Below are 26,490 nucleotides of genomic sequence, written 5' to 3'. Positions count from 1 at the left end.
TGCCCCCAGCCCAAACCCCTTTGTCTTATTACCTCCTCCCAACTTACCATTCTTAGTTTTAAAAGATATATAAGCTGTGGGGATTCTTCTGCTCATCATTTTTCTTTTGAAAACTCCCATGTACGCATAAAAATATCAAATAAAATGTGGATGCTTTTCTCCTGTTAATCTGTCTTTTGTCAGTTTAATTCCTAGGCTCAGCCACAGAACCTAAGAGGTGAAAGGAAGTTTATCTTTCCCTCAAGCCCTCTTGGAATGCACGGTTTTTTCCAAATAAATGGTGACATAAACTAGCCAAAGTGATGACAAGTCCCTTCAAAATATTTTTCTCCCTTTTTGTCCTTATGCATTCTATTCATGATCATTGAAGAAAATTTAGACATACAGATAGACAAAAAGAAAATAGGTAAAATTAAAACCACTCGAGATACCACTACTCTCCCCCTGGCAATGGGCAAGGAGACACCTGATTGGTGGTGTTGCTCTTATATCAGTCAGGGGCAAAGCAGATGTACAGTCCTTAGTTCATCCTAGCTAGATGCCTGTGTCGGTGGCCAGAGCTGTTTCATGCCTGAGGCACATAAAAAGAGAAAAAAAAAATACCACTACTCAGAGATAATTGCTATTAATAATTTCGTACAGATTCTTCCAAGGTTTTTCTATTCAAATACAAACATATAAAAGTTTCATCTTTTTTTTAAAAAAGGGGGGGGAGGATCAAATTCTACACACAGTATTGTAACTTGCTTCTTGCTTAACAATATGCCATGAAGAATTTTTTATGTAAAAATTTCTCTTACCGCCCTAGAGATTGAAATGTATTAGCACCCCATCATTTATTGATCAGTTTGGTATTGTTGACCATGTAGGTAGTGCCTTTTCACCATCGCACTTAGCAACAACATTATGGAATCATACAAACATGTGTAAGCACTTGCCATTTTTACCTCAAAATAAATTGCCAAAGCTGAAGCCAGCAGTTTATTAAGGTTTCTGAGACACCACTGTCTTCCAGAAAGATTATCCCACAGGGACTTCATAAGCAATGTTTGCAAGTATCATAAAGCCTTCAGCATAGCAAACCAAGGAGCCCCAAAATAATCCCAGGAGAGGGAAGAGGCCCCTTCACGGCTTTGTTAGGAGCCACCCCCCAGCTCTCACACATCACTAAAATAATGTAAACGATTGTCACTCAGTTGTCCCCATCCCAAACGTGTAAAATGAGACAGGAGCAGACTTAGATTATTATCCCAGAACAATGCAGAGTCCCAGGGGCCTTGCAGTGAGAAAACAGAGCCAGCATTTGGTGTAAAACTCGTTTACTTACTAATCCAATACGTAGACAGCACTTATTGTGCACCAGTCACTCTAAGTACTTTATAAATCTCAAAGTATTTAATTCTCACAATAACCCTACAAAAAGGCAGATACCACTTTTATTCTTATTTTACATATGGAGAGTAAGTAACTTGGAATTAGTTCTAGAGCTTGTGCGTCTAACCCTGTTGCCTATCAGGGAATATCTCTGATCCAACTTTGAACACCCCCAACTGCTCCCACATATGTAGGATAGTAAACACTCAATTTTCCAATCAAGCAGGAAGCACCATTCAACTGGTATTGTCACAGGAAAAAAGAACGAAAACTGAACTTTATGAACAAAAAGTCATACTTAAGATCATTTAAATGATTTTAGATAACAATATGTTCCCTGTACCTGATTTAGCCCAGATTTCATTTGCCATTTATTAATTTTAACTATTTCTTTCCTTGGGCACATTCAACTTTTCCTTTAGTAAATTGGATCATTTAAGGCCTTCTACTTTCTTCCTTTTTTAATATACATATATTTTTTAATTGATTTCAGAGAAGAAGGGAGAGGAAAGATAGATAGAAACATTAGTGATGAGAGAGAATAATTGATTGGCTGCCTCCTGCATGCCCACACTGGGGATCAAGCCTGCAACCTGGGCATGTGCCCTGACCAGGAATCGAACCATGACCTCCTGGTTTGATGATCAACCACTGAGCTACGCCTGCTGGGCAAGGCCTTCTACTTTCCAAAGCTCTGTGACATACCATTGAATTTCCCAAACAACAAATTTTGGAGGTAATGAAGTTTAGAAAAGCTAAATGGTTTGTTTATGGTTTTATGGTCACTTGGGTGTATAGATTAGAGAGGCAGGACATGAACATGTATCTTTTACTTCTCCACTCCCATCATATCTCCTGGTCTCTATGAGCTGGCAACAGGCATCGAAACCAAGCAGAAATGTAAAGAAGTGCACTGATGTATTAAAATACATAGTAGTTAGATTGATAGGTAAATGTCTACACATACCCATACACTATAATATTTCATAGATTTTGAATGCAACCATCTGGTGAACTTACCTTCCAAAACTCAAGACCACCTGACCAATTGATTGATTGACTAGCTCACCTCCAGTCAGCTTCCTCTTCCATACAACACAGCACTGATCCTTAAATTTCACCACATCTCATGCTCTTTGGCTTCTTTTCTCTCTGCAGATGACAGAGAAAGTTAAGGCCATCTTTTATTCATTTATTCATGTGTTCACTCATATGGGTGAATTTACCCTAGCACCTTCTATCAACTTACATAAATACCCTTAGTCTCTCTCAACATATACACACACACACACACACACACAAGCATGTATGCATGCATGTACACACCTACACCCTGCAATCTTGCATTCCTGCTGGCTTCTATAGTATACAGCTGATATCTCAAATTTTCTCTGACTTATTAAAATATTATGTTAAGATGTCTCCAGCATACACAGGGCCCCATATACTAACCACCTAGCTTTGATGAATCATAATAGTCTACCTCAATTTTTCCCTCTTATTAGAGGAATACAACATTATGAGTACCATAGAAGCTCTTGGATACCTCTCTTTAACCCTTTTTCTTTCTCTCCCTCACTGAAGGTAGCCATTGACATGACTATGTCATATATGGTTTACATTTTTTATTATTTATACATGTATGAACTATTTAATCCTTTGTACTTTTAAAAATTTTCTTTAAATGGAACACTGGAATATCATTCTCAGACTTTCCTTGTTATTTGAACATTGCTTTTCAGGTTTACTCATGATGATATTGTGGCAGACAGTCAGATAGGCATGAGCAGAGCAAGAAAGATGGGCCAGGTACAGAAGGTCACCAGGGCAAGAAAGCCAGGGTGCCTAGCCTTGGGCAAAACTGGAAAAACAAGCACCTTGTCCCCAGGATAACCTTTTCTCCTGCAGCATACTGCTGATCATATGGCTCTCAGACCCTCCCCTGACCACTCCTTCTCTGGCATGTCGCTAGTCATATGGATCAGACCCCATTAAAGGGGGAACAAACAAGGAGTCTGGAGAATAGCCCTGAAGCATTAAGCCCCCAGGACAATGAGGTTCTGACGTGCATCAAATATATCTAGGCATCAGTTATGTTTCAGCTTCAGGCACAGAAAAGCAGAAAAACCAGACAAGGGACATCTTGGCTGATGTCAGGAGCAGCTGCATTGACAAATGGCCCTGGCCCTGTGCCAACCAATCAGTAGAGACCACAGCCCTGAAAGGACACACCTGGAAAGCTGAAGAATATTCTGTTGGATTCTCCCCTGAGACCTACAGGTAACACACTGAAGACAAGAACGCATGTGGCTCTCTATGGAGCACCCCTGTGCCTTTCCCCACCCCATTCCCCCAGGCATGTTTTCTTTCTAGTAAGCTCCTAGGGCTCTTCTTCTGCCTCTGTAACTTGTTTCCTGAGCCCATTTCTTCTATGGCTCACCTCTACCTCTGTGACTTTCTAAATCTATTTTATCTTATAGCTTGAATCTCATCTCTGAATTCTTTTTTAGCCAAAATTCAAGTACTGAGGTTGCTAAACCAAGGTCTCTGGACATCTAACACTGGTGCCATTTCACCACCAACAATACATGCAGTCATAATTGTAACTGCATTTGGTAGTATGCCATCGTATGTACATGCTATAATTTGTTTATACAGTTACCTTTTTATGTAGGTTATTTCTAATTTTTTTTTTTTAATTCCAGGATTTTATTTCCTGTTCCTTCACAGAAACTAAGCCCCTCACCCCAGAATGGTAAACTCCCCGGGCTACAACAGCACAAGCTCACACACTCAACACTCAGGTGTTGAGCTCCCTCTCAATGTGTAGACCATGAGACTGTCTCTCACTTTTTGCAATTTAACTTTTTGCAATTTAACACATTTAAAGCATGTTTTATTATCTTTTATCCAGTACTAGAGGCCTGGTGCATGAAATTCTTGCACTGGGGTGGGGGCAGCCTCAGCCCAGCTGGCGCCCTTTCACAGTCTGGGAGCCCTCACGGGATGTCCAACTGACGGCCAGCAGTCAGACACCCTTAGTGCTGATGAGAGAGAATCATTGATCAGCTGCCTCCTGCACTTGCCAGCCGTGAGCCCGGCTTCTGGCTGAGCAGTGCTCCCCCTGTGGGAGTGCACTGACCACCAGGGGGCAGCTCCTATGTTGAGTGTCTGCCCCCTAGTGGTCAGTTTGTATCATAGTGACTGTTTGTTCATCTGTTCAGTCGATTTGCATATTAGCCTTTTATTATATAGGATATTTAGGTGTTACTTAGCAAGGATGTTTTCAGGTTAGCTGGTCCTTCTTATCACCTGAAATGGGAAGTCACTACCTTTCTTTCTCAACTTCCCTTTTCTTTGGTGGCATCACATTCTATCGCTTCTCTTCCTCTTTGCTCCTCTTCCGTTCCTTGCCCTTTAAATATAAGAGTTATCATAAGTTCTGTCTTGTCTCCTTTCTTACCCTAATGTGCACTTCCTGTGTGGTCATTATCAGACAACAATGTGCCAATGGCTCAGAAATCAGCAACCCAGAATTCTGTACCCAGAATTTTGACTTTCAGATCTGTAATTCCAATGACATGCTGTATATTTTCATCTGAATGGGCCACTGATATTTTAAATTCAGCATTTCCAAACCTAATTCCTTCCTTTCCTCAAATCTGCTTTTTCTTTTGTGCCTCTGAGAGGCAGGCAGTCAATCCAGTCCACACAGAAACTTAAAGTCTCTCTCAACTCCTTCCTTTCTATCAGCCTCCACATCCTGTTATCCCTCCAGAGTAATCAACTATTACATTGCTTCTCTCTGCTCAGTCTTCCACTCTCCTTCCTTTTCAGGCCTGTGTCATCTGTTTTTAAGCAATAGCCCAGAGAGAGAGAGAGATGACAAAAGCCTGAAAAGTTAGTTCCCCCAAATGGGTGAAAATACCAAGGATATGCATTCAGTAGGAAACACGAATATGTAAAATACACATTCTATTCTTTAATTCCTGCTCTTGTTCTTGATTTCTCTTCTTTGGCACCCACTTTCCAGGACATCCGCTTAAACATCCTGGAATAGTGAATCACCATGCCTAAGGAAACCCAAGAGTATTGGTTTCTTGGAAGTCTAGCAGGTGACTCATATTTCATATACTTTGCCTTTAACAATTTCATTTGGAACAACATTTTCACTTTCTCCAAATATATAATGTCTGTTAAGAAATTTAAACATGATAAACTAGTACATGGCTTGTTAAATCTGGAAAGTGTTATATACTTTTTGTAGCCTATTTTCACTTCAGCATACACTCATCTACATTCATTTCTGAAACCATAATTATTATCAATAATTGTATTAATTATGAGAATGCTAAGTATTTTTAACAAATATACCAGAAATACATAATGTCCAAACACAACAATTTTATTTGGGATGGCTCAGCATTTTTTCCAGTGATCCTAATACTTTCATATTTAAAAACAGGCCAAGTGTGAGAATGTGTTCTACTGTATTCCAATCAATGAACACAGAACTCTTAGTACATTAGATATTCCTGAATTTTTTCCTCAGTAGACTAAGAGGTTTGGCTTTGGTCTGGATTTCTCTATATTCCTGAAATATCCTTATGAAATTCTTCAACTTAGGCCAGTGTCTGGTGAGTGCTGTAACATAAGTGACATTGGAGCTTACCTATGTAATTTGTCATTAGCCATGGATAAATAAGAGGACTGCTCTCTGGAGAACTCCCAAAGGCAATATAGCCAAATATTTCCACACATGTAAAATATCACTTACCTCATAGTGTAAAAAGAGGTTTAATGAAATAGTATATGTAGAGCACCTAGCAAGTACTTGGATACAGGAGATAGGTAAATGAACATGCTGACTATACAGGCAGCACTAGAAGGCTATGTACCCAGATATTAGCAGTGATTTTCTCTGCTTGGTAGTACTTTGAGTGTTATTTCTTTTGCCTATCTGCATTTTCTGTTTATAGTGAACATTTATAGCTTTATAACAAGAAAAATTAAGAAGTGGTTTATAATTTTAAAGATAGTATTTTAAATTCAGTGCAAGTATGTATTAACTCATCCCTCTTTACACCCTAAATTTCCCTGTTAACTGAATAGTCCAAATTACCCATTTGAAAAATGGGTCCTATTTTTCCACTAGGAGTTTACCGTGTGTTTAAATTTTTGCTAGTGACATCCAGATATCACCCTAAAGCATAGATGAGAGAAAATGCTTTCGGCCTAAGTAAGTATTCATCTTTTTGCTTCAACATTGTAACTTGGAGGGAAAATACTAATGGCAAATAACACGATCATCGGAACGGCATTTTCCTTAAGAGTTGGATCGCTACCCGAACGTCTAGGTAACCCAGATGTGCCTGAAATTCCACGGTGGCTTCTGTCCCACCCTGTGCCTACTCTGAGCCAAACTCAGCTTTTGCCACATTCCCAAAGTCTAACACTACACTGTATTCTTGAGTAATAACCAATTTTACCAAAGATTTCTAGAGGAAATGAGGAAAAGAAATTTTATCACATATAACCTAGGGAAACTTAATAAAAGCGAATCTTCCCAGTTTGTCCACAGTCTCTTCTCTTGCCTGCCAATCAAAAAATGTTTTCTTATATTCCTAACTTACAAATCCAGTCTTTGGTTTGAATTCTTCAGTTACCAAAAAGATACCCAGCCAGGTCACCAACAATACTCCTCACAAACAACAGCCATCACCACCACAATAAAAAACAGATCAATAGCTAGTGTTAGTCAAGTCTGGCCTGTGAGTGTTTTGTGCTTCATCTCAAGCCGCTTATCAAAAGATTGACCATACAAACAGGTATATGTATGGTGGTGGTGGTGGTGAAATTCTTCAGCTAAGAGAATATTATTCTCACCAGATAGATAAATATACAGTGTAGTCCTAGATCCTTAAACACATATGGATAAGTATAAAATATTGTGACATGGCCTCTTTCAATTCTGCTCTCAACCTGCCTTTGCCCTGAGCTTTGGCTTCTGATGAAAATGAGCTGGGCAGCTGTGGAGCCCCCGTGACAGGACTGGGCTCTTTGACTTAGAGTGCAAGAGTCTCTCTTCTCTTTCTTCTCATAAAGCACGTTGCCGTGGCTTCTGAGAACACATGGAGTCTTAAGTATTTTATTAAGGAAACTTTTTTGAAAACTTAAAAAGACAATGTCTATACTTTCGTCTAACACATTTGACTGATCAAGATGAATTTTCATTGGAAATACATAGCAAACTTCTGCTTTCCTTTAATCGTGTGTTTCCTATTATATAGAAAACTATCTATAACATGAGAGTAAGAAGACTTACCTTGAGAGCTGTCATAAATCCAAATTCAAGCCTTTTTCCAACTATTTACCCCATCACTCAGCAACCATTTAGTAATTGCCCAGTTACTCTTTCCAAGTATGTGGGCTCTGGCTTGTAAAGTCAGAGTGGGGAAAAAGGAAAAGCCAGCCTACAAAGTTTCCATCAAATAAGTCTACACTCCAGACATGGCTTGAGTCACTCACTCTGACTCTACTTGGTTATTAAAATTATATGGAAACTTTTTCTACTCATTGGCACTGCTGAAACCTCCACACAGCTGGTTTCCAGTCTAATGTGTTTTTCTCTTACTGTTTTTTGGAACATAGGAGAGTTTAATTCTTCCACTTTCAACCTTGCTGAGTAGGGATTTCAAAATTTGTGCTTGCATATTATCTAGGCTATTCCCATTTTAAAAGAAAGACTACAATTTTAGATTTTATGTGACTTCTTCATTTGCCATGTATTCTCAAAACCTAAGTCACCCACCCTGTCTGAGGTGGCCACTTCCACAGTTGTCCTAGACGTACCTAATGAATACATGTTCCCCGCAGCAGATCTGTTGGTCCTGGACCGCCCCAGGTTCTCCTTCTCCTGATCCTTCCCCCGCTATCAGCATCCTATCCTCAAAGTTTTACCAACAGGCCTCAGGCAACTATCCTCTCATGAAATCCCAGAAAAAGAATTGAGTGAATCAGAAGAAGGATTAAAATTAAACAGGACTTGTTCTCACTCAGATTTAAATATATGGCAGGATAGATCGTGTTATTGCATCCTTACATCCGAAGTCTCTCTAAGCATAGTTCAGTAGAACCGAAACTCTTAGTGCTTTTATAATAAAGCTTAAATTGGAACAGATAAGTTTACTTAGTATTTGCTAAGCTCCTTCTCAATGAGACACATTGATAGTTACTGGTACAAAGGAGAATAAGACAAGTTTCCTTCCCTCAAATTTCTCACAGGCATCTACATAAATGTGATACAATATATGCACCAAAATTACTTTTAAGAGCAATGATGTCAACAGAAGTTCTGAAGTTAAGGTACAAAACAAACAAACAAAATAATCCATAATCCAGCTATTTTTTTTTACTAGGTCTCTTGCCAACAATGTAACTGAATCCATAATATGTCTTATAATAGGACACCCATAGTTGTTAAAAAAATTATATTTTAAAAATTGTGAATTATTTTATAGTTTAAATAAAATACATTCTTTCTCCGCAATCTAATTTTTAAGACTAGTCTAAATTCTTTTCACATTGAGGTATATAAGCTCATGGTAATTTTCAGAGCAAGTAACATTATAAAAGGAGCACTTATTACTTTTCTAAGTATGTTTTATGTGTTATATCACTTAATCCTTACAACAGCTATTAAACTATCTAATTTTACCCATGAACATGAACCACACAAAGTTTATGCAATATGATATAAGAGCCCTGTCTTTAACCACTGCACAGCACTTCCTCTTCCTTGTGTTTTTCCTAAAGCACTTGGCAGGCCCTTCTGGGTATTAGTTTGTACAAATTGGCTCCATTCCTCCGCATTTACAAAAGTGTATTCTTTAGAACACTAGAACTATATGCACAGGTTGCTGGTAGCTTTTGTTTTTAATTAAATTCAAAGTATTTTTTAAAAACAAAAAAGTATTCTTGGAGCCTTTTCAAAGAACAAATGATGCTTAGAACTTTTCAAAAATATAAACTTTTTGTAATTAAACATCCCAGGTCTATTAGTCAAGGTTCTCCAGAGAAACAAAACAAATATCTTATTGTATATGTATTCATTATATACTCACTATATATGTATATGCTATATGTAGGCTCCTTCCATAAGGGAGGAGCCAATATGTAGTTCAAGTCCAAAGACCTGAAGTTGCAGATGAAATCTGAAAGAAGTCTTCTGGAAAATACTCCCTTGTTTGGGATGGTCAGCCTTCCATTCTATTTAGATCTCCAACTGATTAGATGAGGCCCACCTGCATTATAGAGGGCAATCTGCCTTTCTCAAAGTCCACCAATTTAAATCTAAATCTTATTCAAAACACCTTCACAGAAGCATCCAGAATAGGTCCAGCCAAGTTAACACATAAAAATTAATGATCACACCCGGAGAGTAGGATCCCACAAACTCACGTTAGGAAATACTGCTTTAGCTGGATTATAGGCAATTGAAACTCTTGTCTCCCTAAATATCTTGATTAACTGATAGTAATAGACTGTAATTGTGGGACGATAGAATGAGCATTGGACATGGGGTAAAAGAAAATATATATTATCCTGGCTCAGCTCTCTAGTAACTTTGTGGTTTAATAAATAATTCAAACTCCATTCTTGTCAGGTTTGTTATATGTGAGCTGAGAATAATCAAACCTGTATCAAAAGTTGTAGAGTTAAATAAGGAGACATGTGAAAGTGTTTGATACATAAATTGAAAAAATTGTTTCACAAAGCAATCATAACTCCAAAATACGACAATGCCAAAGTATATCTCTGGCAGTCAACACACTTTGCATTATTTTAATATTACCAAAATGGGGTATAAGCTAAACCATATAAAACGGACAATGGTTAACAGTTTTTGAGTTATAAGAATGGCAATTTCATATGGCTTATCCTAATATTATAATTTGACTAGAAGGTAACATGCGGAGTTATATTTGGGATTATTGCTAACGAACTTGTTATTGCCAGATAGACCTTGATATACCCCATTTATCATTTGTCTCAAACTACAAAGAAATTTTATTTTGGGACAGGATGACTCAGAGTAACTGTGAAACACAACAATAACAGAAAAATATTGATCACTTCTTTGAGTTGGTTGCAATTTTTAAAAAATATCTCTTTTATCTAGTTTTTGTTCTTAAGGTGGATTCCAGGAAATGGTTATGAGAGCTATGAGAAGAAAATAATTTTTTTCTAACAACCATGCTGGTTTTCTACTGGTCTTTGAACACATCATGCATGTGCCTTGATAGCTTCCATATACCTGCTTGGTTAACATCTCATCTCCTCCAAGTCTTTGCTCAGATCTCACCTTCTCACAGGGGCCTAGCTTGACCACCCTGTTTCACTTTTCATTTTTATTTATTTATTTTTTTGCTATGTGCCCCCTTCTCTTTAATGAATAATCAAAACATGTTGCTGATTGACTAGGAAAAGATAGTTTCAGATTCAAAGGGACAGCAAGAAAGACATATAGTATCAAAGCAATGAATTGAAGATCTCGTTTTAAATTTCAGCTTAATTTGTGGAAAACTCTGCTTAAATGCTATAAGATGCTGAAGTCAGAATCTGAAGTGATAGTTGATGAAATCTCTGCAGAATGAACCCATTTTCTGAAATGAGATCCTGAGAGAAATGGAGGCCATGAATCTATTGCCAAGACCAGTTCATCTGAGCCAATGTGGCCAATCTATTTCTCTGTGTGGTGTTTTTGTTTTGTTTTTTTCAGTATTCCAGAGTAACGGGATTAGACATGCCATGGTTCCGTTTTTGTTTTTTTTTCACTTTAAATTGCTAATGTGGTCATAACTTATAAAAATATTCTTGGACCTAACCAATGAATAGAGAATGTAATATCACAGGCCAAATTTAAAGATCGGGGCAACCACAAACCATGATGGAGGATGCTACTAATGTGACTAACTCATCTGGCAGGAAATATAGGACTCAGTGCTCCAAATCACAGGGCAAAGATCAACCAGACACAATCCACAAATTTAAGTCACGGAAGTTGTGCCTAAGCCGAAGTGAAGCAGAAACAATTGCCTGATTAATTCAAAGAGGATGCTTTTGATATGATGAAGAGAGGGCAGTGTTACCATATTACAGCCTTTGTGGTACATATTCTGTATCTGGTAACTTACTGAATCTCCACAACAACTCTGTGAGGTAGGTACTAAATGAGTCCCCTTCCACAGATGAGAAAACTGAGTTGTGGAGTTCAAGAAACTTGTTCCAGTTTTCACAACTTAAAAGCCAGGATTTAAACCCTGGTGTCTGTAACTTAGGAACTCATGTTCTTATCAATTTACTCTCACCGTATCACATTCAAATGAGAAAAAATGATTCATTAGGATACTATTGTATGCAAACTTTACAGATATCACATTAAATAGACAAGACACTGCTAATTATTAGGCAAAACTTCTTAATCTCAAGAAATATGAAAAAAATGTTTAAGGTCTTTGTTCATCCTTACAGGGATGGGGAACCTTTTTTCTGTCAGGGGCCATTTGGATATTTATAACGTTATTTGAGGGCCATACAAAATTGCCAACTTAAAAATTAGCCTGCTATATTCGGTCAAACATTTAATTAACTCACCCCTACTGCCTTGGCAAGGCCAGATCAAACTATTTTGTGGGTCTTATGGGCCCATGGGCTAGACGTTCTCCACCCTTGCCTTAAAGATATAGAGCCTTATCTATAATAATAAAGGCATAATATGCTAATTAGACCAGACATCCTTCTGGACAACCTTCTGGACAAAGCAGGGGCTGCGAGGGAAGCCCGGGTCCCGGGTGCCTGCCAGTGGCCAGAGGGATACCGGTGCTGGCAGCCAGGGGAAGGAAAGCCTACTCTTGCATGAATTTTGTGCATTGAGCCTCTAGTTTTTTTAAAGAGTGAACTTTAAGAGATGGATTAGCTGGCTTCTCCAGATTTCTTCTAGACCTGTGAATCTTTAACTTACACATTTAGAAACATAACGTCTTAGGATAACTGAACCAGCCTAGCTCTAAGTCCAGTGTCACACTTTACTAGTTGTCATCAGCTACGTTGACACTGCAGATTTGGAACAAGTCAGAACAGCACAAATTCTCTGTCACTGGAAGGCCGAGGTTTGTTCCTGTCTGGAAGTTTGTCCAAGCGTGAATCCACTGATTGAGGGAGTGATTGTGGTCTGCCAAGGGTGCTGTGTAAAAAGGAAGTCGTGTCTTCCAATAGCCTTGTTTGTGTTTTTGAAAACTGTTTCAGTTTATGTCCTGTTTCCATTCCCATGCCCAGCCCTCCCAAAGTAAACAGATGACAAGTCGTGGTGGTGGGGTAGCGGTGATGCAGGGGCGGGGATGGAGGTGGAGGAAGGAAAGAGATTTCCCCAGGGCAAGAGGATTTTCAAAGAACTCAAATGCAATTTGGAAATAAACTCTAGTGCCAAAACCAGATGAGACTTATAGCATCAAGATCAGTTCCATCTAAAAGGAGAAATACAGACTTCATGGACATTCTTATACTAAAGTCCAGCTAGCTTAGTGGCTACAGAGGAATCATTGGCACATCCATCAGTGCACCTCCTTATTCCACTCATCCCCATCTATCTACTTCTACTCGCCCAGAAAACTCATTTGTTTCTGATATTTTCTAAAGCAGACACTGAGCTGTCTTAATTCCAACTATGGTACTAAATACCCTGAACATTTACTTTTTTAAAAAAAGAAGCAAGTGAATTGAGAAAATAAATTTCCAGAATTTTAACTAAGTCTGCAAAATAAGCCAACGTTTAGAATTTCCCTTCTTTCTAAGTCTGCTCCCAAGACCTTAGTTGACCTCACTTTGATTGGAAAGTTCTCTTTCTACAAACAGGAATTAATTGTAATCCTTGATTCAGTAACATTGGAACTCACAAAAATGTCCCTCTTATATGCCTGATGTACCAAAAAACTTATAACTAAAAATAGGAATAATATGTGGTCTCTCTACTCAAAAGCAAGAAACACTGTTATAGTAAATTATCATGTATATAAAAAACATTTGTCAAAAATGTAATTGATCAATATTTCAATGTCAGCAGAAAAAAAAGTAAAGATATTACATCACCTGAGATGGCATAGTTCTATTGTCCAAAAGTAAAAAAAAAAAAAATAATAACTCAAGAAGACTGGGGTGATGATTGTTCACCACCCACATGAGTCTTCATTAATTCTCAGCTACACATCTCATGGGTAAAAATTTGTAAAAAAAAAAAAAAAAAATATGTTTATTGAAATGTCAAGTAGTTATTTTCTTACTTGCTCCAATAAGTTACACTTTCTGATAAAAACAATTTTCTAAATCTCCAAAATACAAGTATTTTTCTGAGTAATTTGAAGTTCCCCTGGGGCAAAAACAAAACAAAACATTTGAATCTGAACCAAAGGAACATGGATTAGCATTTCCTCAAATATCATGTTCAAATATTACATTTAAAGCAAAGCTATGCCCAGGAGCCATGGGTCAGTAGTCTTTTATTTTTTTAAATATATTTTATTGATTTTTTACAGAGAGGAAGGGAGAGAGATAGAGAGTTAGAAATATCGATGAGAGAGAAACATCGATCAGCTGCCTCCTGCACATTTTCTACTGGGGATGTGCCCGCAACCCAGGTACATGCCCTTGACCGGAATCGAACCTGGGACCTTTCAGTCCACAGGCCAACGCTCTATCCACTGAGCCAAACCAGTTTCGGTGGATCAGTAGTCTTTAATAGTTATAATCATTGGTTGATAAAATTATGTGATAGTTTATTATATATATTCCCTCCACAGCCTATAAGGAGGGAATATGCTAATTGAATGCCCCGTCCTCAAAGATGGCAGCACCCACAGCCAATAAGGAGTGAATATGCTAATTGACTTCCCCACCCTGGCTGGTGTGACACAGAGGGTTGGAGGGTTGTCCTGTACACTCAAAGGTCGTGGGTTGATTCCTGGTCAGGGCACATACCCAGGTGGTAGGTTGGCTCTATGGTCGGGGAGCATATGGAAGACAACCAATGGATTTTTCTCTCTCTCCCCCCACTCCCTTCCAATCTCTCTAAAATTAATAAAAACGTATCTTCAGGTGAGGATTAAAAAAAAAGAATAAGAACATTTTCCATTATTTTGTTACCTTTTTAAAAAAGCCATTTAATATCCTGAAGCCAAAAAAAAAAAGAAAAGAAATATTCTAAGGTGTTCTGTGAATTCAAAACTTTCATACAAAAAAACTATGAAAACATTTTAAGGACCAGTAGCTCAACAATTTGAATATTCTAAACCTAATCCTAGAAAGGATTAAAAATAAATGTTCAATCTTGACTTCCAGGAGAACAAAACTGCATCTCAGAGACCAGAATTAATCCACTTGGTAGAACCAACATTTTATTAGTTAAAAGGCATAAAAAGTACTTGAAAGTCACTAAAAGATTAGATCTTAAATGTTCTTCCCACAAAAAAAAGAAATAGTAATTAGGTGGCATGATGCAGGTTTTAGCTAATATTATGGTGGTTGTCATTGTACAATATATAAGTGTATCAAATCAACATGTACACCTTAAACTTACACATGTTATCATATGTCAATTATATCACAATAAAGTGTGTGTGGGGAGCCAACAAATAGTTGTTCTCAATTTTTCCTACACTCTTTTTAAAGCCTTAGTTTTCACAGATATGATCTCAGTCACAAAATAAAGACCTGTATAGAATATCACATCACAACTGTGAAATCAGCCATTTTGTGAATTGGCAGAGTAGTCTGCCACAGCTATTTTTGTTAAAATTCATACAGCAACATCAACTCATTCAGTTCACACTTCTATCATTCACCAACCTCAAAATTGAGATCCTGGCTCCAATATTTCTGACATTAAAACCTAAAACCTACTCTTAGTAATGTACATACATTGTGAATAACAAAAAAATTAAACTTAGTCATTGACAGCCTGTAAGTAAAGAATTAATAGGTTTCTAAAATTAAGATGAAGAACAGACATATAGATCAATGGAATAGAATAGAGAACCCAGAAATTGACCCAAACCACTATGCTCAATTAATATTCGACAAAGGAGGCATGAACATACAATGAAGTCAAGACAGTCTCTTCAATAAATGGTATTTGGAAAATTTTACAGATACATGCAAAACTATTGAAACTAATCCACCAACTTACACCACACACAAAAATAAACTCAAACTGGATAAAGGACTTAAACATAAGATGGGGAACCATAAAAATACTAGAGGAATCCACAGGCAGCAAAATCTCAGACATATGCCAATGCAATTTCTTCACTGATACTGCTCCTAGGGCAATGGAAACTAAAGAGAAAATAAACAAATGGGACTACATCAAAATAAAAAAGCTTTTGCACAGCAAAAGAAACTATCAACAAAACAATGAGAGCCCACTGCATGGGAGAACATATTTGCCAATGTTATCACTGATAAGGGTTTAATCTCCAACATTTACAGGGAACTCATACAACTTAACAAAAGGAAGATAAACAACCCAATCAAAAATGGACAATGGACCTAAATAGATACTTTTCAAAAAAAGACAAAAGGAAGGCCAAGAGACATATGAAAACATGCTCAAAGTCACTAATCATCCAAGAGATGCAAACTAAAATGACCATGAGGTACCATCTCACACCTGTCAGAATGGCTATCATCAACAAATCAACAAATGACAAGTGCTGGTGAGGATTCAAAGATAAAGGAACCCTCGTTCACTGCTGGTGGGAATGCAGACTGGTGTAGCCACTGTGGAGAACAGTATGGAGTTTCCTCAAAAAACTAAATATGGAACTCCCATTTGACTCAGTGATCCCACTTCTAGGAATATATCCCAAGAAACTAGAAACACCAATCAGAAAGAATATATGCACCCCTATGTTCATAGCAGCACAATTCACCATAGCTAAGATTTGGAAATAGCCTAAATGCCCACCAGCAGATGAGTGAATTATAAAACTGTGGTACATCTACACAATGGAATACTACACTGTGGTAAAAAAAAAAGGAATTCTTACCATTTGCAGCAGCATGGATGGAACTGGAGAGCATTATGCTAAGTGAAATAAGCCAGTCAGAGAAAGATAAATATCACATGATTTCATTTGTGGAATATAATGAACAACAAACTGATGAACAAAAACAGATCCAGAGACAGAGAAGCATCCCAGGGGTCCTCAAACTTTTTAAACAGGGGGCCAGTTCACTGTCCCTCAGACCATTGGAGGGCCAGACTATAGTTTAAAAAAAAACTATGAACAAATTCCTATGCACACTGTACATATCTTATTTTGAAGTAAAAAAACAAAACGGGAACAAATAATGCCCTTGGGTGAGGATTAAAAAAAAATTAATGAACATCTAGTGCTTCCAGAGGACACTTTATCACTGAGGTAGTGCTCCTGCTAAAAATACCACACAGAGATCAAATCATGAGGAAATGTCAAACAGACCCAGATCAAAGGGCAGTCTACAGATAAATCCCCTGCCCTCTTCAAAAATGTCAACGTATTTGTTAAAAGCTAAGAAATTGTAGTGCATTATAAAAGATCAAAGAGAAAAAATACTTAATGCTATGAATGATTCTGTTTTGAATCCCAGAATGAAAATTGTAAAGGACATTAATGAAAATATGAGAAAATTTTGAATTAGAGCTATATATTAAATAATAGTATAATATCAAGATTGAACTTCCTGACTGTGGTTTTGTGAATTATGTCCTTGATCTTAGGAAATACACACTGATGAACTGGGGAGGGTAAATAGGCATTAAGACTACAATGTATTCTAGGAAACTTTAGGGGAAAAATAAAGATATACATAAAGATACATAACGAGAGTGTTAATAATTAAGGAAGCTGGGTGAATGTTATACAAGAGTCCTTTATACTATTCTTGCAAACTTCCTGTATCTTTGAAATTGTTTCTAAATAAATATTTTTTAAATGCGACTAACTTTATTGTTAACACTTTCAGATTTAAAAAATAAAACAAGCTCATTATAAAAATAGGCTACATACTAAAAGTTAAAAAGTAGCAGTTACAAATCTGTAATTCCATGACCTGTTGGAATCGGTGTCCTTCTTTCAGAATAATTTCACACATAAATATTTCTTTTTAGGGGGTTAGTGAGTATACAAAAGGAACATAGAATATCACAATATCTGTGAAAAATGTAATTTTAATTTTTCTGACTGAAAATTTATATTTCTTGGTTGAGTAACAATCTAAAAGTGATTTAGAAAATGATTTAGTCACTTTTAGAGAAACTCAGAAGCAATGAGAACACCCAGTTAGACTCAGTTCAGGTTTATGAATGTCCTCCACTTGTCTCCCCACACTGGGGCCTACATTCTGGGTGATTTTATCTAGTGTCAGGCCTCAGTCGGGCAGCGGAACATTGCTTAGAGGGATTTTATCTATCTCCACATTTTACTATATAGCTGAAATAGTTTCCAGTTTGTGTCCTGTCTTTCAGACTGTCTGTATTGCATATTTTTCACTGCATAAATTTTAAAAATAAATCCTACAGGTAAAGAAAACCTTTTCTCTCTCTGTTTTTTTTTTTAATACCAATGGCCCGGCCCATGTTGCTCAGTGGCTGAGTGTCATGTCGACCTATGAACAGGGAGGTCACAATTTGATTCCTGATCAGGGCACATGCCCGGTTGTGGGCTAGATCCCTAGTGGGGGGCATGTAGGAAGCAGCCAATCAATGGTTCTCTCTCATCATTGATGTTTCTCGCTCTCTCTCTCTCTCTCTCCCCTTTCCTCTCTGAAATCAATATATATCTACACTAATAAAAGAGAAACATGGTAATTAGCGTACGACCGCTACCCTTTTAATTGGCTAATCAGTGAGTATATGCAAATTAACTGTCAGCCAAGATGGCGGCCGGCAGCCAGGCAGCTGGAAGCGAACATGAGGCTTGCTTGCTGCAGTGAAGGAGGACTCCAACATTCCCCGCCTGCGCTGCCGGCCTCTGAGCTGGCAGTTTGAAACTTTGTAACAAATATAGAAGCTAAACAAAACCGCAGGGATCTCAGAGCTGGAGTTATACATTGTTTCGATTATAGAACGCAAACAAACCAGCAGCGGAAGCCTCAGAGCTAGAGCCAGAGCTAAAGCTGGCCCAGAATAAAAAAAAGAAAAAAGAAAGAAAAAAAGGAGGGGTTGGGAGCTTCAGTCAATCGCCAGCCTTAAGGCAGCCCTCAGCCCCTCACTCAGACTGGCCAGGCACCCCAGTGGGGACCCCCACCCTGAGCCAGGACACCCTTCAGGGCAAACCAGCCTGCCCCCAGGACTCTATCCTTTATAGTAAAAAGGTAATATGCCTCCCAGCACTGGGATCAGCGGAGCCGCGAGGCCCCCTGGCACCGGATCAGCATGACAGGGGGCAGCGCCCCAACCCCCTGATCGGCCCTGCTCTGTGGGTGATAGAGGGTGGCATCCCAACCCCCTGATCCGCCCTGCTCTGTGTGTGACAGGGGGTGGTGCCCTAACTCCCCTATCGGCCCTACTCTGTGAGTGACAGGGGGGAGCTCCTCAACCCCCTGATGGGCCCTGCTCTGTGAATGACAGGGGGGAGCTCCCCAACCCTCTGATGGGCCCTGCTCTGTGCATGACAGGGGGGAGCTCCCCAACCCCCTGATTGGCCCTGCTCTGTGCGTGACGGGGTGGCGCCGCAACCTCCCCATCAACCCTGCCTTGAGTGTGACAGGGGGCGGTGCCCCAACCCCCCAATCGGCCCCACCCTGAGCGTGACTGAGGGTGGCATCACAACCTTCCAATCCGCCCTGCTCTGTGCATGACAGGGGGTGGCGCCCCAATTCCCCAATCGGCCCTGCTCTGAGCCTGACCAGGGGCTGCACCTATGGATTGGGCTTGCCCTCTGCCCACCCGGGAGCAGGCCTAAGCCAGCAGGTCATTATCTCCCGAGGGGTCCCAGACTGCGAGAGGGCACAGGCCGGGCTGAGGGACCCCCCCTTCCCCCCCCCCCCTCCGGTGCACAAATTTTTGTGCACCGGGCCTCTAATATATATATATTATATATATATTATATATATATTATATATATATATAATATATATATATTATTGATTAAAGTATTACATACGTCTCCTTTTCCCCTGATTGACACCCCCAATAAAAATATATTTTAAAAAATAAAGTAACACATTTTCCAAAAGAAGTATAAGAGAAAAGAGAACAACAAAAATAATAAAATATAGCTTACAGAGGAATTAGGGAAAAATAGAAAATTTTATTTTTATGATTCCTCAACAGAAAAAATCATTTACATATTGTCAACATTGTTTTATATATTTAGTTAAACAATGGTTTCAAATGTGGGTAAATATGTCTTTAGCTGCAAGATTTCAGAGACAGGCTGTGCTTTTCCTTGATAGAAATCTAGCCCAGTAAGAAGTTCCACATCTCGGACCCGGACAACATGAGCTTTCAACCTTTCTTCAATCCAAACAGCTTCTGGTTTATGTTCCTAAAAAGGAGAAACAAAAGACCATTTTTCATGGGGCATATTTTTTAATTAATAGAAAGATCTCTCATTACTTAGAAGTTGTGCTTTTTCCTGTGATTTTTGTTTTGGTTTTTAAAAATGTTGGTGTAATTGACATACAATATTCTATTAGTTTCAAGTGTACAACATAATTTGATATTTGTTCCTGTGGTTGTTATTGCCTTAAATCTTAATTTGATACAGCTAAATTTTGTATATTAAACTAAAAAGATCAACAGTATAAAGTATATTACAGCAAATACAGACCACCACAAAGTCATCAAACTTAGCCATTTTATATCCACTTCGGATGTACATTTTAAAAAATGAAATATTACAGACAGTTAAGTCCCCAATGAAGTTAATATTACAGATGAACTTAAGTCTACTCTGAACTTATTATTTTGTGAGTCATTGTGAAGCCAGTAGGTGCATATCAATATGCAATATATACTACTGATTTATGGGTTTTCAAATTTACATAAGTAATATAAGTGGTATTTGATAATTACTTTTTCATTCAACATTGTTTATAATCTATTCATAATGATATATGTATATCTAGTTAAATCATCAGTTTTCAGCTGTGTTTTGTAAAAGCACAGTTTATTTCTTATTGCCATATTAATAGTATTTTGGGCATTATAAATGCCCAATAATAATGCTGTAATAAGTGACTTGGCATATGCTTCCTGAGTTCAAGAACATGAGTTTCTAGCATATATAAATAAAATCTCTGGGTCAAGAGTCCATGAAACTTTAACTTTACCATATATAAGCCTAGCACAAAGTGTTCATACCAATTTCCACTTCCATTGGCAGTAGGTGCTATCTCTGTTTCCCATCATCCTCCCCAAACTATGGTGTGAAATAGGGTTTTATCCCTGCACCATTGCAGGTTGGTATCTTTTCAGTTATTTCCTGGCTATTTGACTTTTAATGGGTTTTTTACTATGCAAAAGTAAGTTCAGTAATTTAGAGTCATGGATTTCTATGAAATCCCAAATTCTTTATTTATTCATTTTCTAATATTCATATCATATTGGTAATTTTCAGTTAAAATTTTTCAAGTTAGAAAGCCTTAAATTCTGTGTAATTAGATGAATGTGTCTTAATAACTCTCACTTGACTTTAGCACAGTGGCATACTTGTTTTTTAAATATGCATGCTCAAAATAGGCAGCTATTATTTGAGCCAGAGGGAGTGTAAGAGGAAATTACTTTTTGTTCCTAACCATTAAAGCATTTCTCTATGTGAGATTCATAATATGTTAATTTTTTAAAATAAATATGCAGTATACCAATTAAAGTTCCTATTTCCAATGGGATTCTAATTCATTCTTTTTTTTCCCTGCCTTTACTATTTCACATTTCAGTAGCATTTAATATTTTTTATTACTATTTTTTTTCTTTTTTTGTTTGTTAATCCTCACCCAAGGATATTTGATTTTTAGAGAGAGTAACATGGAGAGGGAGAAACAGAAAGAAACATCATTTGAGAGAAATACATCAATTGGTTGCCTTCTGCATGCACCCCACCAGGGCTGGGGAACCTGCAACCAAGGTACATGACCTTGGCCAGAATCAAACCGGGACTCTTCAATCTGCGGGCTGATGCTCTATCCCCTGAGCCTAACCAGCTAGGGTGGTTACTTTTTTCATAAAGTTTTCTCCCACTGAGTTTACATTACTCTTCTCTCTCCCGGCTCATTTGGTACCCATCCAACTAAATGTTTACTGAACATCTGACAGTCTGCCCTCTTTTAAAATTGCAATTAAATGGTCTTAAAATATAGCACAAAGCTTTACCTTGCAGGGATGATACTCAAGCCCTTTGATACCAGAGAGTTCAATAGCACCAACCAATCTGAAGAGACCCAGCTATAGGCACCGCTCTAGTTGCACCAATACATCCCAACAGAAAGCAGCCTTGAATGTACACAGATTTTATGAACTGTATTTAAATGCGTACTTTTGATTATACAAAATCTATCCTATATAATAAAAGGGTAATATGCAAATCAACCGAACAGCAGAACTACTGGTCGCTATGATGCACACTGACCACCGGGGTGGGGGGGCGGACACTCAACGCAGGAGCTGCCCCCAGCCCACAGACCCCAATAGCCCCACAGGGAATGAGGAACCGAGGGTGGGTGGCAGCGGATGTGGGCAGCGCCAGGTCAAGGCCTCCACCCTGCCAGTCACCCCACACACAGAGGGCAACTGGCAGCAGGGGATGGGGCACGAGCGGGTGGGAATGGCCAAGCTCTCGGTCCGTCCCCCCAGCTGGCAGGCTCTGATAGCCTGATGGTGAACAGGGAACTGGGGGGGGAGGAGTGGCAGTGGGGGTCGGGGCCAGCTGCCAGCAGCTGGGGAAGATGGCCTTGATCGCAGGCCAGGCCTAGGGATCATAACCATGCATGAATTTCGTGCACCAGGCCTCTAGTTTATATATATTTGATTATATGTGTGTTAGAACTGTTACATAAATAGAAGTATTTTATATCCTCCAAATACAATTTGTTTGTTAGTTTTTTGAGGCAATATTAGTTTCAGTATTTTTCTCCCCTAACCACTCTCTTATACTCTCTCCTTAACCATTTATAGTCTGGTTATTACTTCTAACACACTAACAAAACTGCTTTGTCAAAGAAGATCTAACTGAGTATATATATATTTTTTAGATCTTTCAATTATAGATGATCACATCAAACTTCTGAAAATTCCTCCTTTTATTTCCATAACTCTAACTACTTGTTTGATGACTTACTTGTTTGTGTTTGTTTGTTTCTTTTATATTTGAGGTAGAGATTTCCTCAACCGATCTAGATTTTTTCCATTCTGGAAGTATAGATATTTCCCTCAATTTGATTTTATTTAACTCCCATTGTTTAATACCAAATCCATCTCTACAATGCTGATATTCCTTCCAAGGACTATACTTATATTGTTCAATATCTGCTGAATAACTTACAATAATCATAGTCACTTGGACTTGTGGCAACATTTTCATTTATTTGAGAGGAATTTAATAATACACAATTGAGGGGAAAAGAAAAGGGATAAGGAGGGCAGAAAAGATGGTAGGGATAAGGGAAGAAAGAAAATAAAGCAATATGAATCTAGTTGCCTAGATCAAGTGTGAAGTGGGATTGTAATCTATCATTTCTACTTCTGGTGTCTGTTCCCTTAAACCTCTGATAGTGGGAACACCTCCCAAGATTAAGTGGTTAGAATGTTTAAAAGTGCATACTTTTCATACAACATGCTCCTTAAAGCAAGCCAACTATTTCATTGTGTGCTTATAGCACGATCACCTGTTCTAATGCCAGAGGAAGTATTGGCTGATTTGGACTTATTATTGGTACGGTTTGCATATGTACTGTACTTTTGCAGCGATTTGATTATACAGGGTTTTTACCTATATACAATTTTACTTCATGCTGACTTTAGAATGTTAACTTCATAACTAGAAGTGATTTCTTGTTAATGGCCACAATTAGCTTATTATTTATTGAGAAATATTAGGATTTTATATGAAATATCTAATTTAATCCTCAACAGTTTCATAAGGGAGCTGATTTTTTTTAATACAGTTGAGGAAAATGACATTCAGTTATTTACCCAAAGAGGCCAAGTAAATAACTGAACCCAGGATTTTCAATTCTAAAACTTGTTCACTTTATTCTATCCTACTCCTCATATATCCTCTTAGACTTCCAATCTGAAGACCATCAAGAACAAATTCATCCTTCCCAAAACAACTGATGGTCTTATATATATCCTGGCCAGTCATGCCTCAATTTTAGTCAGTTTTGACTCTCATCTTGCCTTTCTCTTCCCTCATACCTAATTCACAGCCACATCTTATTAACTTCACAATTTCTCTTACAATAATAACTTAGTGTAAGTTCACTTGGTACTTATCATGTCTCATAAGCATCTTTATAGATTTTATATACTTATTACTATAATGCAACTTCCTCAACATTTTGGAAAATGTCCAATTCATTAGTGATGATGTCCTACTCAATAGAAAGGACATCCTATTAATATGAGATCACGTCTACTTTGGATGATCAGGGAAAGTTTTGATCATTTGTACTTTACCTTGGAGTATAAGTAAAAAATTTTAGAAGATGGGAAATAAAAGGGCATTCTAGAGGAGAGAAGAGCATGAGCAGTGATGTTGAGGTAGGGAAACCCAAGATCCATTAAAGTTAAGGACTTTGGTTGGCCCAGAACTTGGGTCAGCAAGGGTCAACTGAAGGTAAATGTATACAGGTTGGGAGATTTGTGTTTGTTTATTCTTTTATTTGAGGTAGATGGAGTCTGGGTATAAGAAAATATGGTACATGATAATAAAAAACTAAATTTTAAGTAAGTTGGTAGTAGTGCACAGAGATGAAGAGAAGGAGGAAGAACAAAAGACAATGAAGCCACTTAAGATTGATTTTCAGAAGGTGATAAGGGCCTAGACCAGGGATAGCAAATAGTTCCTTTTTTGCACACCCATTCTAATCAGTCCATAATGGCTAACTAGAACCCCTGTGATAAATAACAAGCTACTCCTCCTTCAGGAATAAAGGGGACCACCCTCTTTCTATCAGTAACCCATGTCTGCCACTGGGAGAGGAAGTGAAGACTAATGGCTTACTCTTATATCAACTAAATAAAACTCTAGCAAGAAAAATAGGAAGAGATTCTACACTAGACTCTATCTAGTCTATATATAGACTATATCTCCTGAGAGCGTCATGTTTGGAAACTCTTTCTTACTCTAGGACTATGAGTGACCCAATGTGTAGCCTCTAACCTTTGCCTTCTATCTTTAGTCAGTAAAAGGCCACTCAAAACACTCAAGTTCAAATTCTATCTTCAAGGTCTTGTTAAAATGTCACTTGCCCTATCAGGAAGTATTTTTCCTTTGAAATCTTATAGCAATTTGGTCAGTACCACTGTGTGCCACTGATCTCTTCTTCTATTTGGCTAGGCTTCTAAGTGCTAGACAATGAGCCTTTTTAATAGAATTCATGTCTGATGTATCTGTGTGTCTCCCATAGTACATAGGCTAGTGAAGACAGTTATGTGGGGAACACCTGAAAGAACAGAGATGAATCCTAATCTGGCCTAAGACCTAAGCTTTAATTTCCAGTCTCTACTAACCTATGAGATTTCCATATGAATGCCTGTTTCTACAAACTGGACATGCCTGAACTTAATTATTCTATCTACCTGCCCAAATAGTTCTCATTCCTAATTCCCCTCTTTCTTTTTCATAATTATTTACATTTAAAATCTCTGATTCATCTTTAAGTCTCTCTTGCTTTCCCTTTGGCTCTTGCATCCAGTAAAAGAGCAAATCCTCTCCATTCTCCACTCCCTTTTTGAAAGATTCTTCCTAATCCTTTCAGTCTGTTCAAGTTCTGCCCATCCTTCAGGGCCCCTCCCTACTCTCGCCACATTTTATGTTACCCTTATTGATCACTCCAGCCAAATGTGTTTTGAATTTGAAACACTACATCCTTATTTGGCAATTAATTCTAACTTTGTGACATCTCTTACTTTTTAATTTGAAAAATAATTCTTCTATTATCGACTGGCCCATTTACAAGTCTATATTTTATTTATACTTATTTATATTTCATTTATGTATCTCATTTACATATCAAAGTTATTTGTGAACTTCTTCAGGGAGGAAACATTGTATTCCTCCTTTGTGCATTCTAAAAAGTTTCTATTACAATACTGTGCACTTAATAGATGCTCAGTATATTTGTTGAATAACTGCAGTAGAACACAATTATCAGGATACATATTTTTTCTACAAAGAACAAATATGCAACTTAACAAAAGGAAGATAAACAATCCAATCAAAAATGGGCAAAGGACCTAAATAGACACTTTTTGAAAGTGGACATACAGAAGGCCAAGAGACATATAAAAACATGCTTGAAGTCACTAATCATCCCAGAGATACAAATCTAAACAACAATGAGGTACCACCTCACACCTGTCAGAATGGCTATCATCAACAAATCAACAAATGACAAGTGCTGGAGAGGATGTGGAGAAAAAGGAACCCTCATGCACTGCAGATGGGAATGCAAACTGATGCGGCCACTGTGGAAAACAGTATGGAGTTTCCTCAAAAAGTTAAAAATGGAACTCCCATTTGACCTAGTAATCCCACTTCTAGGAATACATGCCAAGAAATCAGAAACACCAATCAGAAAAGACATATGCACCCCTATGTTCGTAGCAGCACAATTTACCATAGCGAAGATCTGGAAACAGCCTAAGTGCCCATCAACAGATGAGTGGATTAGAAAGCTGTGGTACATCTACACAATGGAATACTATGATACTATAAAAAAAAGGAACTTTTACCATTTGCAACAGCATGGATGGACCTGGAGAGCAATATGCTAAGTGAAATAAGCCAATCAGAGAAAGATAAATATCACATGATCTCACTCATTTGTGGAATATAATGAACAACATAAACTGAT

The 26,490-nt window shown here is 38.0% G+C and overlaps 1 protein-coding gene and 1 pseudogene across 1 annotated transcript in view; one reads left to right on the top strand and one right to left on the bottom strand.

Annotated features, from left to right (window-relative positions):
* Window positions 1-439: 439 nt before the first annotated feature.
* Window positions 440-584, top strand: LOC139013387 (small nucleolar RNA SNORA48; annotated as a pseudogene).
* Window positions 585-19,701: 19,117 nt separating this feature from the next.
* ENPP3 (ectonucleotide pyrophosphatase/phosphodiesterase 3) overlaps window positions 19,702-26,490 on the bottom strand; it is an 84,708-nt gene continuing 77,919 nt past the window's right edge. The window contains exon 25 of the mRNA XM_070417705.1: window positions 19,702-19,958. Within this exon, the coding sequence (XP_070273806.1) occupies window positions 19,788-19,958 (171 nt within the window). The 3' untranslated portion in view covers window positions 19,702-19,787. The remainder of the gene's footprint in view (window positions 19,959-26,490) is intronic.

This window comes from Myotis yumanensis, unplaced genomic scaffold (genome assembly GCF_028538775.1).
Source record: "Myotis yumanensis isolate MYYU_CA2020_CCGP unplaced genomic scaffold, mMyoYum1.0.hap1 SCAF_6, whole genome shotgun sequence".
Lineage (NCBI taxonomy): Eukaryota > Metazoa > Chordata > Mammalia > Chiroptera > Vespertilionidae > Myotis > Myotis yumanensis.
This window is presented reverse-complemented; position numbering and strand designations above follow the sequence as displayed.